The 15,160-nt window shown below is 44.4% G+C and overlaps 2 protein-coding genes across 5 annotated transcripts in view; one reads left to right on the plus strand and one right to left on the minus strand.

Moving 5' to 3' along the window:
- Nucleotides 1-15,160, plus strand: part of RASSF4 (Ras association domain family member 4) — a 418,821-nt gene that overhangs the window by 73,212 nt on the left and 330,449 nt on the right. The window lies entirely within an intron of this gene.
- LOC149460149 (C-X-C motif chemokine 11-1-like) overlaps nt 1-15,160 on the minus strand; it is a 28,678-nt gene that overhangs the window by 6,074 nt on the left and 7,444 nt on the right. The window contains exon 2 of the mRNA XM_089680064.1: nt 4,038-4,152. Coding sequence (XP_089536190.1) covers nt 4,038-4,152 — 115 coding nt within the window. The remainder of the gene's footprint in view (nt 1-4,037; nt 4,153-15,160) is intronic.

The following is a 15,160-nucleotide window of genomic DNA, read 5'->3' on the forward strand; positions in this document are numbered from 1 at the left end:
AGGATTCTCAACAAAATATTAAAAATGAACATTTTATTTGATTATATTCAATTGTCCAATTACTTTTGGTCCCTTGAAAAAGGGGGGATGGCTACTCTTAGAGCTGTAATTCCTAAACCCTTCCTCCAATTTGGATGTACATACCCTCAATTTAAACCTGAGAGTGTGCACATTCAGCCCATATCCATTATATAACTATAGCTTAACCACCTTCTCCCCGCCATATAGTACAATGATGGGCGCAAGGTGGTTCTTTCGTTCTGATAGGACGTCATATGACGTCCTTCCATTCTCACCGCACATGCGCGGCTCAGGGAGCGTGCAGCACGGCGATCCTTCGGACACAGCGGATCACGGAAAGAGCCGATGATGTCGGCTCAGTCATGTGATCAGCTGTGTCCAATCACAGCTGATTACATGTAAACACGGAAATGCCGGTTATCGCCATTTCTCTCCTCTCGAGCTGTCACGCTGACAGCTCGAGAGGTGAGGAGAGCCGGTAATCGGCTTTCCGCGGAGGAGACATGTGCACTGATCATCAGGGCACTGATGATCAGTGTGCCCTGATGATCAATGTGGCCCCAGAAGTGCCACCTGTCAGTGTCCATCAGTGCCAGCAGTCAGTGCTCATCACTGCTACATGCCAGTGCCCATCAGTGCCACATCAATGCCACATAACAGTGCATACCAGTGCACATCAATGCCAAATATCAGTGCCCATCTGAGCTGCCTTTCAATGTCGCCCATCTGTGCCAGTCAGTGCCGCCACTCAGTGCCGCCTAACAGTGCCAGTCAGTGCCGCCTATCAGAGCCAGCCAGTGCTGCCTATCAGTGCCATATATCAGTGTCATGTAACAGTGCTGCCTTTCAGTGCCCATCAGTGATGCCTGTCAATGCCCATCAGTGCAACCTACCAGTGCCTCCTCATCAGTGCCCATCAGTGCCACCTATCAGTGTCCATCAATGCAGCCTATCAGTGCCCATCACTGCAGCCTCATTAGTGCACATCAATGAAGAAGAAAAAGCACTTATTTACAAAATTGTATAACAAAAATAATGAAAAAACATTTTGTTTTTTTTAAAATTCTCAGTGGTTTTTGGTTTGTTTAAGAAAAAATAAAAATCCCCAGAGGTGATTAAATACCACCAAAAGAAAGCTCTATCTGTTTCAAAAAAATGATAAAAATTTCATATGGGTACAGTATTGCATGACCGCGCAATTGTCATTCAAAGTGTGACAGCGCTGATAGCTGGAAATTGGCCTGGGCAGGAGGGGGGTATAAGTGCCCTGTAGGCTAGTGGTTAAATATGTTTTGGTAAATACCTGAAAAAAACTAAAAGTGTGACTGTGTCCAAATATATATGGACCTAACTGTAGCAGGCATTCACTAAGATTTTTTTTATAGACCATATAGAGGCATACAGTATCTCTGATTCACCTCTTAAAAGAGTTCATATTACAATTGCAGTGAATTTTACTTATTTATTGCTGATTAGCAGAAATATATATGTTTAATGTAAGAGTAAAACCAGGTCAGTGCAAATTATTTAAATTTAAATATATTAAATACTAAAAAGTATTTAGTAGATGTTTGTTTGGCAGCAATTACAGAACCAAGTCTGTGTGGATGGGTCTCTATAGGATTTGCACATTTGGAAACAGATTATTCCCCTTTCCTCTGTGCAAACTACGCTATTTCTGTTAGAAGAGGCTGTTAACTCATGTTCCTCATGCAACCTAAGTTCAACCACAAGTGGTTTACTGGGTTGAGATCTGGACCTTGACTTGACGAGGGGTCAAGTCAGAGTCCCCTGGCACATGGCACACAGTCGCATTTATGATGGTACACTTCCACAAAGCCTGGCCAGTGGTTGAGGCTGGCTACACAGGAGGTGGCACGTTTGGTTCTTTCCCACCTCATTTCCTGCCTGCATTTAGCTGACAAGGAAGCAATGTGGAGCACGGCTGGATCCACCCCCTCCCCCATGGATGCTATACCCGGGTTGATAAGCTTGTTCTCCCATCCTCAGACTGCCTTTTCACAGGACATGTAGCGGAGCTGCTTCTTCCAACACTGCAAACAGCTGAGATCAGATTCTTTTACAAACACAACCTTGATCTGCACAGTGTGTAGCTGGCTGTTGCATTTCTCAGATCAGAAAAACAGAACAGCTGTTACAGTCAAGTACAATGTGCAGATCAAGGCTGTTTGTAAAAGAATCTCATCTTTGCTGTGTGCAGTGTGGGGAGGAGGAGCTCTGGTGAGTGCCTTGCCAGCAGTGACCCCATCCTCTGCCCTGCTGGCCTTGTCCTGTGCCCTGCTGACCCTATCCTATGCCAGGCTGATCCCGTCCTAAGTCCTGTTTACTCCATCCTCTGCCCTGCTGACCCCTGTCCTCTACCCTGCTGACCCCATCCTTTGTGTTGCTGACCCCTGTCCTATGCCCCTACTGACCACTGTACACTGCCCTGTTGATCCCATCCTCTGCCTTGCTAATGCCTTTTCATTACTGTGCTGACCCCATCCTCTGCCCTCTCAGCCCCTGACCCTGCTCTGCTAACCACTGTGCACTGCCCTGCTGACCCCTGGTCCTCTGCCCTACTGACCCCTGTTCTCCACATTGCTTGACCCTGTTCTCTGCCCTACCAACCCCTGTTCTCTTCTTTGCTACCCATCTACACTTTCCTTCTGACCTTCCATCCTCTGTCTTGCTGGCCTCTGTATACTGCCCTAAAAACTGCTGACCCTATTCTCTGCCTTGCTGACCAACAAATCATGACATTTTTTACTGCACCCCCACATCAGACAGGCTAGATCCGGTCCTGAAGTTGTGTTGGATGCCCTAAGCTGCCTGCTCTCATTTTGGACTGTTAATTAACTATCTGTTAATAACTACTAATTTAGAGGTGCAGGAATTGGGACTGATCTGAGGTGTGAAGGTGTAGGAGTTGGGGTGATCTGATGTGTGATGATGCAGGAATTGTGGCTGATATGACATGTGATGTGTAGATAGAGGGGTGATCTGAGCTGTGAAGGTACAGTAATTGCACCTATATGAGATCTGAAGGTGCAGAAATTGGGGTGATCAGAGGTTTGAGGTGTGAAAGTTGGGCTCATTTGAGATTTGAAAGTGCAGAAATGGTCTAATCTGGGGTGGGAAGCTATAGGAATTGGGGTGATCTTATTTGCAATGGTGCAGGAATTGAGCCTAATATGAGGTGTGATGGTGCAGGCAGTGGGGTGATCAGAGGTGTAAGGTGTGGGAGTTGGGCTAATTTGAGATCTGAAAGTGCAGAAACTGTGTCTGATCTGGGGTGGGAAGGTGCAGGAATTGGGATGATCTGCTGTGCAATAATGCAGTATTTGGGGTTGATATGAGGTATGATGGTGCAGAAAGTGGGGTGATCTGAAGTGTGAAGGTGTAGGAATTGGGGTCATCTTAGGCGTGAAGGTGCAGAAATTGCACCTATTTGAGATCTGAAGGTGCAGAAATTGGGCACATTTGGGATCTAAAAGTGCAGAAATTGTGACTGATCTGGTGTGCGAAGGTGCAGAAATTGGGGTGATCTTAAATGCGATGTTACAGGAATTGGGGTATAAAGGTGCAGGAATTGGGGTAATCTGAGATGTATTGAGATGTAGTGGGATGTATTTTTGACTGCAGTCCAACTGCATAGACAGTCCAAAACCAGGTCATCATATGGGTATAGTTCACGATATTGCAATACAGTGAAAAAGGTACAACAAGCTGCATTATTATGCACTTAAAATGCACAGAAACACAAGCAAATGCTCCACAACATAGTGCAATGCACATAAAAGCCCATAGAAGAAAAAAGATGGAAGTGACCTTAAAGGAAATGCAAACTTAAGAAAAATGCACTGCAAATATATGCAAATGCATGTAAAACGTGTCAAATGCACTTCACTGCGCACGCAAAAATGCACAGTAAACGTGCAGTTTCTGGTGTAAATGGGCCCTTACAGTGCTCGTAAACAAATGCTTTATCTATTTTAATCATTACATTGACTTACATAATTTCTAACTGATCACATGATGATGATTGTGGTAGGACTTCAATATTTTGAAATTTCTTCGGGGGCACAAATTTCAAAGACCCTATGCACTGACATCTTGTAGATATACCTGCTATAGAAAAAACAGTGAATATAATAAACAAACTTAAATATTTTTGCATACAGTTTGTTATGAAAATTAAGAGATTAACTACTTGCCCTCCTGAGGATTTACCCCCCTTCCTGACCAGGCCTTTTTTTGCTGTTTGGCACTGCACTATTTCAACTGGTAATTGCGCGGTCATGCAATGCTGTATCCAAACAAAATTTATGCCCTTTATTTCACACAAATAGAGCTTTCTTTTGGTGGTACTTAATCACCTGTGCGCTTTTTATTTTTTGCACTATAAAAAAAAAAGTCTGAAAATTTTGAAGAAAAACTATTTTATACTTTCGGCTATAAAAACATATATAGTAAACTCAGTTAGTCATACATTTTAGCCAAAATGTATTTTGCTACATGTTTTTGGTTAAAAAAAAAACAATAAGTGTATATTGATTGCTTTGTGTGAAAGTTTTAGCATCTATAATCTATGGTATAGCTAATTTGAAATTTACACAGCTTTTACTTTGACTGCCTAACACATTTCTTGAGGTGCTAAAATACCAGGATAGTACAAACGCCACCAAATGACCCCTTTTTGGAAAGTAGACACCCTAAGCATATTGAGTCCATGTATTAATCAAATAAAAAAATATTAAATTCCTAAACTAGTACTGCTGCTTTTTGTTGACAAACCATCAAACAAAATAAATAAAAATAAAAAAACACAAAGCAAAAAAATATATATATATTTTATGGGAAGATCTATGGGAATCTTCATTGGCAGAAAATGATTTGATGGTCATTTTGTAATTGACCCAAGGCGGTTCTTGTTGTTTTAAGATGTGAGTGCAATTGATGCATCTATTTTTAGATTTAAATTCTTTTGACAATATTACACTATCAGTTTTTTTCTTTTTTTATACTGATTGAATTGTGTGTTAAATCCTTCTATTGGAGCATTCTTTTGAGCAGTGGAACTCCTATTGGCAGGATATATAATATTCCCCAAGCGTTTTTGACTCTTAATCACTGAGAGTCCACTATATTTGGTGAGTGCAGTATTTGTTGGTTATCACGGATGATGTTTATACACTGAAGTTTTCTTCATACGGCACCTTTTTTTCATTTATTTCTTTGGAGCACATTGGATTTAGGATATCTTCATTTTTTGGATTGGAACTTTTATTATTTTCTTGCACTTTTGATTTGGACATTAGTTATATATATTTTATATATTATTCATTTAAGTTTTTATATATATATTTTTGGAAAATGACAAAAACTGTTTTTTTTGGGGTTTTTTTTACACAACGTTGTCACTTAAATGATATATTGCTCACAAAAGCCTTGGATATATGTGGAATTACACCCCAAAATACATTCTGATACTTCTACCGAGTATGGGGATACCACACGTGTGAGACACATACATACAGGAGCCATAAATCCAATGACCACTTTGAAAGCCTGAAGGTGCTTCACTTCCTAATTTCACTTCCTCACTACCTATCACAGTTTCGGAGGCCCTGACATGCCAGAGTAGCACCAAACCCCCCAACATGATCCCTTTTTGGAAAGTAGACACCCCAAGGGATTTAAAAAGAGGCATGGTGAGTATTTTGCAGATCTCATTTTTTCTCACAAGGATTTGAAATCTAAAAAAAGAAAAGAAAAAATATGTTTTTGTTTTCTTTCTTCATTTTCCAAAAACTGTTTCTTATCAAATTCCTTGGGATGTCTACTTTCCAAAAATGGGTCATTTGGGGGGTTTGGTGCTATCCTGGCCTTCGAAACTTTGATAGGTAGTCAGGAAGTGTAATGAGGAAATAAAGCCCTTTGAAAGCCTGAAGGTGCTTATTGGATTTTGGGGTCTTGTACTTGGCTAGACTGCCAAAAAGTCTCTCCGATGTGGTATCCCCGTACTCGGGAGAAGTAGCAGAATGTGCATTTTGGGGAGTAATTCCACATATACCCATGGCATGTGTAAGCAATATATAAGTGACAATTTAGTGTAAAAAATTTTTTTTGTCATTTTCCAAACAATGGTGCTAAAAATATAAATTCTTCTATTGACTCAACATGCCTCTCAGCAAATAGTTTGGGGTGTCTGCTTTCCAAAAAGGGGTAATTTTGGGGGGTGGGGGCATTTTATGCCCAGCATTAGAAGTTTATGCCACACATCATTCACTCTTCTAATCACCTGAAGACCAAGCCTTTTCTGACACTTTTTGTTTACATAAAAAAAATCTGTATTTTTGCTAGGAAATTCATTTGAACACCCAAACATTTATATATATTTTTAAAGCAGACACCCTAGTAAATAAAATGGTGGGTGCTGCAATTTTTTATGTCACATAGTACTCGCGCAGCGATTTTTCAAATGCAACTTTTTTTAATTTTAATGTACAAAAACACAATATATTGGCCAATTATTTGGTAAGATATAAAAGAAGACGCTATGCTGAGTAAATAGATACCAAACATGACATGCTTTAAAACTGTGCATGCCCCGTGCAATGGCAACAAACTGCATACATTTTTAATATCTATAGGCAACGCTTTAAAAGCCTTTACAAGCTACCATTTTAGATTTACAGAGGAGGTCTAGTGCTAGAATTACTGCCCTTGATCAGGCATTTGTGGCGATACCGCACATACATGGTGCAACCGCTGTTTCCATACTGGCACAGGATCAACGTTCATGCATGCAGGTGCGCACGGGGAGGGGGGGTGGGGTCGCGAGGGTACTTTTGGTTTTTTTTAAGCTATTTTGATTTATTTAATTATTTTTATACTGTTCCTTTCATTTTTTTTATCACTTTTAATGCTATCACAGGGAATTCAAATATCCCCTATAACTTCAATGGGCATTGTCATATATTCTTTTTTGAGAAATCTGGGGTCTATCATACTCTAGATAGCTCCTCTGCCCTTACATTATCTAATCTCACCAAGATCGGTGTGATCAGATGCTTTTCCAATTTACAAATGGCGCTGTTTTTATCCTGCGAAACTGAAGTGATGAAATGCTCGTAGCTTCCGATTTCTTAGACTATAGAAATGATTGGCACCTTTCCAGTATCCAATCAGCTCTATGGTCAGCTGGCAGAAACACCGGCTGCATTCTCAGGTTTGCCTGATGGCACGAGAACTGCCCGAGAAGGCCATGGAAGGCAGAAGGGGAGGGGGGCATCTTCTCCCGCAACTTGTAAAAGCAATCCTGCAGCTAATTAGCCACTAGGCTTACTTTTACATGAAAGCCCATCACCGGCTGAAAAAAACGATACCAGGATGATACCAGTATGTTGCTGGTCCTTGTTGGGTATATATGCTATGTTTTTTGTTTTTTTGTTTGTTTTTTTTTGTGCAGCCTGTGGGCTGGATAGAAAAAAAGAGAAGAAATCTCTGCCAAAAAAAGCGTGTGGTATGCCCAGCATTAGAATACCTCCCTGCATCTACCCACTTCCAATGGTGGGCACACACAAAATGTGCCAACAAAAATAAAATATATATGTCGAAGCATAGGGGCCATCCACCCACTGGCCACCCCAGGCCCCCATGTTTCATCATATATGCTCTTTTTTTAAACTGCGGATGAAAAATCTCATCCAGCAGCGCTGCCCACACTGATTTATATATATTCTGAGAGCAAGTTCCTGTTGCTGTCAGAATGAATAGGTCAGTGCTGCAGCTGAAAGCATTCCTGCAAAGAAAACAGCAATGGTTAACAATAAAACAGTAACAATAAAACACTAAAAGTGTAACAGTAGAAAAATAACAAAAATGACAAAAAAATTAACTATTTTTGGTTTTTAAATTTTTTTATTTTTTTGGGGATTTGTACTTTTAATTTTTTATTTAATTTTTTTACTTTTTTTTCAAGCTTTAACATTTTTAAAACAGATTGTAGGGTCTCTCCAAATGCGATAGCCAATTTCCTGACTACTGAACATCTTTCGAGACCCTGTGTAAATGTGCCCTGAACTATGCCGTTCTGTGCCCTATACTAATACTCCACTAGTGTATGGTAGCGACGGAAGCAGTCCTTGATGCAGAGGCCAGGTTGGTCAGGACAGGTGGCTGTCATGCCTAAATCCATGTCTGCTACAGACACATTTTTTTGGGGGGTTCCTTTGGGTTGGGGTACCAGGAATGGCAGTGGGAAAATGCCTCTCATGCAGCCGGCTAACTGCATCTGGGTTGGGGGTTGGGGCCACAACGCCTTCTGGATACAAAAGGGCCTTAATGATCTCTTCCTGGAATTTTAGGAAGGATCCACTATGTCCAGTTGCTTTGTAAAGCACAAAAGCGTTATATAAAGCCAATTGAAATAAATAGACACTTTTTTGTACCAGCGCCTGGCTTTTCGAGAAACTTAAGTACGGCTTCATCATCTGGTCGTTGAAGTCCACCCCTACCATGTTAAGGTTATTGTCAGGGGCTTCTCAACAACACCAGCTGCCGTGGTAATTTGGATGGTCGTATCTGTGTGAATGGAAAACAGGAAGAAAACATCCCGTTTGTCCTTCCATTTCACTGCCAGAAATTCCTTGTTTCTCAAGCAAGCTTTTCCCCCCTTTCTAAGACGGGTATTTAAAAGCCATTGGGGGAAGCCCCTGCGGTTAGGTCGCACAGTGCCACATACACCAATTCCAAGATTATACAAATGTCTAAATAGTGGCACGCTTGAATAAAAATTGTCCACGAAGAAGTGGTACCCCATATGGAAAAAGGATGACGTCTAGTCCTAAACTATATTGCCACTGCTCCCTATGTAGACTGGGCATCCAGGGGGCTCCACATGACTATCATTTCCCTCATAAATCCAAAACTTATATGTATAGCCTGTTGCCCTCTCACAGGTCTTATACATCTTGACCCCATATCTGGCATGCTTCGCTTGCTGGGGATAAATTGTTTGAATGCAAGGCAGCCAGAAAAATTAATGAGGGACTCATCAATGCAGATGTTTTGCTGGGGAGTATACACATCTGCACATTTTTGGTTAAAGTGATTTACGAGGGGCCGAATTTTGTGGAGCCGATCAAATTCAGGGTCACCCAGAGGATGGCAGAGCGTGTTGTCGTTGAAGTGCATAAAACGCAATATCGTCTCATATCTATGCCTGGCCATGGCAGCAGAGAATATGGTCATATGATGAATCGGGTCTGCGGACCAATGCAACCGCAATTCATTTGTTTTAGTAATGCCCATGTTGAGGGTTAGGCCCCAAAAAACTTTAAATTTGGAAACCATAATGGATTTCCATGTGAATGGTCTGGCAAGGTTTGGATTTGGGTTGGCGGTGATAAATTGCCATGTATATAAATTTCCTTGATCCACAATCAATGCATACAGATCATCTGTGAAAAACAACTCCAAAATATTGAGGGGAATATTTAAATTTGCCATTTCCACCGGAATTCTGGGTTGGGCAGTGAATGGGGGAAGTACAGGTGCTGCAGAATTTGTGGGCTTCCAATCAGGATTTGCCAGCACATCCGGAAGGATACTAGGGGCTGTACGGGCCTGTGTGCGAATTCTTGGTGGCCGCAGGACCACACCAGCTTGTTCTGCACTTATGGGACTTGCCACGTCACCAAGTGATACTGCAGTGCTGGTATTTATAAGACCAGGACGTACTAGGCCGCTGGTGCTCACCTGTTCACCAAAAGGTAGCGCAGCACTAGTACTGGCACCCTGCGGCTTATGAAAGTCATCATGCGTTTGTAACATCTTAGCAACCTATAAATGGGGTCAGGTACGCCTGATCTTAGCAGGGACCTTTTCTCCATCGTCTGAGCTAACTGGGTGCCGCTGCTGTCAACAGGTTCGTATTCTGAGGCGAATTCTGTCAGTGAGTCTTCCCCTTCGCTCTCACCTGACATGCTCAGAATCCTGTAGGCCTCTTCACTAGTGTACCTTTTGGTTGGACATTTTGGCCACTAAATTTATAGGTACTGTACCTAGTGTGAGAAAAAGAGCGCCTGGCTGTCAGGGACAGCTTGAACCGCTACAAAAAATTTACTGACAAGTGCTAACAGAGATTAAGCCTGATTCTGTGAACACTGCGGTTTTGTGTGCAATGTATCAAGTGACAGTTATCTACTGACACTGCACTTGCTGGGGGAGAAGAGGGGTAAGCGTAGGGGCTAAATGCAGGTGCTGGAAGGTGCTGGGGCTGATCCTGCTAATGCTGCGTTTTTGGGGATGCTATACTAATGTGAACGCTGGTATAGCGCTGATCTGATCAAAGATATTGATCCGTTCAGACACTATACTAGCAATTGAGGTTTAGTGTGTAAGTGAGCGTGTTCCTGGCAATCAAGGGGTTAAATGTGATTACTGGTGTACTAGCGGGCAATCTGACGCTATCTGGGAAGGGCGCTAACTGACATTAACGCTATCAGAAGTCGCCAGCGACACTAATACAGTGATCATTAAAAAATCTGTACATTGTAAATGATACTGGTGACAGAGCAGTGAAGGGGTTAACTGGGGGGGTGATCAGGGGGTTAAGTGTGACCTAGGTGTGTTCTAACTGTAAGTGTAGTACTCATTTTTTCTGTGTCTTCTTCTCTCTCTGGGACGGAATGTGCACAGGCAGAGGAGATTGACAACATATCCTGTCCTGTGTAACTGTCAACATAGGACAGGGACCGATCATCCAACTTCGGCCGGACTTCACAGACCGATGTCGAATGATTGATCCCTCGGGGATCGAATTGTGATACCCGCGGGTCGGCGGGAGCGCGAATCAGCTGTATATATACGTGTTTTTGGGCTGAGTTACCGCCCTGGCGCAGTAAAAGTACTGTGGCTGGTCGGCAAGCGGTTAATAAAAACTCTCTTCAGAGATTGGGCTTGGCCCCTTAGTTCCAGTAAAGGGAAATCTTAAGGTGTCCGCATACCAAGACATTCAGACAAATTCATGCTCCCAACTTTGTGGGAACAGTTTGAAGATGGCCCTTTCCTGTTCCAACATGACTGCATACCAGTGGATCGCAAATTTTGAAAAAAAAAATTCTCAGTTTTTGTTACAGTTATGCAAATAAAAAATCGTTCCTTATAAATTTAGGCCAAAATATATTCTACATTTCTTTGGTGAAAGTAACCCAAATCCGTGTATATTATTTACTCTGTGTGAAAATTATACAGCCTACAAACATTGATATATATTTGAAAATTGATCAATCCTGATGTACTGACTGCCTCATTTCTTGAGGCCCTAAAATGCCAGAACAGTACAAATTCCAGCCCCTGTAATTTCTTTGTCCCAATTAGTGAAAAATAAAGAAATTAAGTACCATATTTTTCGCTCCATAAGATGCACTTTCCCCCCGCCCCAAAAAAAATGGGGGAAAATGTCTGTACGTCTTATGGAGCGAATATGGAGTGGCCGGCCCGGTATTCCCGCCTCCACCCTGTTAGAATCCCGGGCTCGCCGCTAGGCTCTACTGTGCAGAAGAACCTGCTCCTTGATCCTACCTGTTCCTCGGTCCAGCAGCGTCCTGCTTTCACCGGCCGTCTTCTCTCCCCGGCGCCGGCATCTTCAGTGTAGGAACCTGGCTGTGACAGCTTGCTGCTGCACAGCCAGGTGCCCACTGTGAATGTGTAAGAAGCGCTGCACTTTGTGAATGGTCACCTGTAGTTTTCTGGGACCTGTCATGTGTCCCACAAGACTACGGGGAGGACAACTCCACGGACATGGGTACCTGTCAAATTTGGGTGCCCCCCACGAAGGTTTGCAGTCTCTGGTCATCTCCTGTACTATGCCTGCAGTCTCTGGTCATCTCCTGTACTATGTCCGTAGTCTCTGGTCATGTCCTGTACTATGTCCGCAATCTCTGGTCATGTCCTGTACTATGTCCGCAGTCTCTGGTCATGTCCTGTACTATGTCCGCAGTCTCTGGTCATGTCCTGTACTATGTCCGCAGTCTCTGGTCATGTCCTGTACTATGTCCGCAGTCTCTGGTCATGTCCTGTACTATGTCCGCAGTCTCTGGTCATGTCCTGTACTATGTCCGCAGTCTCTGGTCATGTCCTGTACTATGTCCGCAGTCTCTGGTCATGTCCTGTACTATGTCCGCAGTCTCTGGTCATGTCCTGTACTATGTCCGCAGTCTCTGGTCATGTCCTGTACTATGTCCGCAGTCTCTGGTCATGTCCTGTACTATGTCCGCAGTCTCTGGTCATGTCCTGTACTATGCCTGCAGTCTCTGGTCATCTGTAGTATGTCCGCAGTCTCTGGGCATGTCCTGTACAATGTCAGCAGTCTCTGGTCATCTCCTGTACTATGTCCGTAGTCTCTGGTCATGTCCTGTACTATGTCCGCAATCTCTGGTCATGTCCTGTACTATGTCCGCAGTCTCTGGTCATGTCCTGTACTATGTCCGCAGTCTCTGGTCATGTCCTGTACTATGTCCGCAGTCTCTGGTCATGTCCTGTACTATGTCCGCAGTCTCTGGTCATGTCCTGTACTATGTCCGCAGTCTCTGGTCATGTCCTGTACTATGTCCGCAGTCTCTGGTCATCTCCTGTACTATGTCCGCAGTCTCTGGTCATCTCCTGTACTATGTCCGCAGTCTCTGGTCATCTCCTGTACTATGTCCGCAGTCTCTGGTCATCTCCTGTACTATGTCCGCAGTCTCTGGTCATCTCCTGTACTATGTCCGCAGTCTCTGGTCATCTCCTGTACTATGTCCGCAGTCTCTGGTCATCTCCTGTACTATGTCTGCAGTCTCTGGTCATCTCCTGTACTATGTCTGCAGTCTCTGGTCATCTCCTGTACTATGTCCGCAGTCTCTGGTCATCTCCTGTACTATGTCTACAGTCTCTGGTCATCTCCTGTACTATGTCTACAGTCTCTGGTCATTTCCTGTACTATGTCTGCAGTCCATTGGTTCAGAATATTTTTTTCCTTGTTTTCCTCTTCTAAAATCTAGGTGCGTCTCATGGTCTATGTGCATCTTATGGGGCGAAAAATACGATAAATGTGTTTCACTTTTTTTTTCTTACATACTGTCACCAGAGCAGCATCCCCATATGACTGTCATGGCAGTGGTCAGGGACACTGGTGACAATATGTAAATGGCTAAAAAAAACGGTGTCAGTATTTTAAAAAATGTTTATTTTACATTTTTTTATAGTTTTTTATTTTTTACAAGTTAATTTGGTATTATTTATTACAATTTTTTTTATCAGCCCTGTTGGGGGCTTTGGTGAAATATCAGAAATCTAAACTGTGACGGAAGCGTAGGCAGGACAGAACACACACGGAGGATGATAAACACACAAAGTTTTATTGAAATATGGGGGACACTCAATCAGGGTAGGAAGGTAGCATCCGGGTACCCAAAAAAGGGGAAGAGGGGCAGAGCCCAAAACAGTTGAAATCCGGCCCATGGTAGGGCGATTTGGGTAGCGATGGCCCGAGCAAGTATTAATCCAAGCAGGCAAGTCCGGCAAGGGTAATAGGGAGGTTCAATGGGCAATGCAGGCAGAGAGAATAGGGAGGTTCACAGACCGTTCAGGCAGGGGAAAATAGGGGGATTCACAGACAGTCCAGGCAGAGAGAATAATGAGGTGTACAGGCAGGGCAAATAGGGGGATTCACGGACAGTCCAGGCAGAGAGGATAGGGAGGTTCATGGACAGTCTAGGCAAGGGAAAATAGGGACACTCACGGTTTTGGTAGGAGTCACCTCTGGCACACACAGCGGGCAGCAGGCAATGATACTCCTGGGCACACAGCGGGTAACAGCCGAGTATTCTTGGGCACACACACAGCAGGCAGTTAGCGGTACTCCTTAGCACACAGCGGGTAACAGCCGAGTATTCCTGGGCACACACACAGCAGGCAGGTAGCGGTACTCCTGGGCACACAGCGGGTAACAGCCGAATATTCCTGGGCACACACAGCAGGCAGGTAGCGGTACTCCTGGGCACACTGCGGGTAATCCAGTGGAGCATTGCTGGGCACACAGCGGGTAACAGGCAGCAGGTAACCCTAGCCCCAGGGATCAGCAGAGTGCTCAGCGGGGATGGCTGAGGGGTTTTGGCCTCCGCTCAGACCTCCCAGCAGCAGCTCACGGTGACCGCGATCAAAAGACATGGGCTGGGTCCCACTCCGGTCTTCATAAGCGTCACCTTGCAATGAGGTACACCCTCTGACTCTGGCCGTGCTTCAGGGAGCGTGGCCCTTGTCTCCGGCGGGCACAGAGCGTGGTAAGCCTCGTGCCTGCACTGCGCCCTTCGGGGGGACACGCAGAGACACCCCAGCATCCTGTGCCAGAGATTCCTGGTGGGGGGGGCCCCAACTCCTCGGCGAGGAGAGGTGCTACCCACACCACAGGGGGCGTTTCCTCCCATCCTGCATAGCCTTTGATGTAGGCTGCGGCAGGACACGAGGAATCTGCAAGGGGGGGAAAGAGGGATTGATCAAAGGTACAGAGGGACAGCAGGTAAGGGGGGTGGGGGGTGGACCGTGACAGCCCCTCCCCCATTTATTTTACAAGTTCCGGCAAGGGGGACCTGAATGGGTCTCCTTGAAGGCACTTGTGGGGCGTTAGCTCACCTACTGTGGGTCCTGTTATTTGGTGGGCAAGGGTGTACTGAAGCTCATTCCAGCAGGGCATCATGTGGGCGTATGGAGATTGCGGGCCTACGGGCGCATTTAAATCCCTGTGAGAATAACTTGGTCTACTGACATTATCTCTGTACCAAAGTGAAGGCGTGGGGTTCTTCCTACGCCTCCTGGGACAATTGGCCTGCGTGTGCCCCCTCTGTTTGCAAGTGTGACATTGGGGCTGTGTACCCTTCTGGTATCCCTCCACCTGTTTGGAGGACTGCGGGAGGCTCCCCAAAACATTGGGCTTTTGGTAGGGGTTACATGCGGCCTTACATAGTTAACAGGATAAGCCCTTGATAACTGTGGGTCTGGCCTCAATTCTGTTCTAGTCTTTTGATCCACTCTCCGAGAGTGGCTCTGGGTCTCACTCCCCAGAAATTGGCAATCAAGGTCTCCAAGATCATTC

Source organism: Staurois parvus, unplaced genomic scaffold (genome assembly GCF_062004578.1).
Source record: "Staurois parvus isolate SC_StPar_1 unplaced genomic scaffold, SC_StPar_1.0 ptg000234l, whole genome shotgun sequence".
NCBI lineage: Eukaryota > Metazoa > Chordata > Amphibia > Anura > Ranidae > Staurois > Staurois parvus.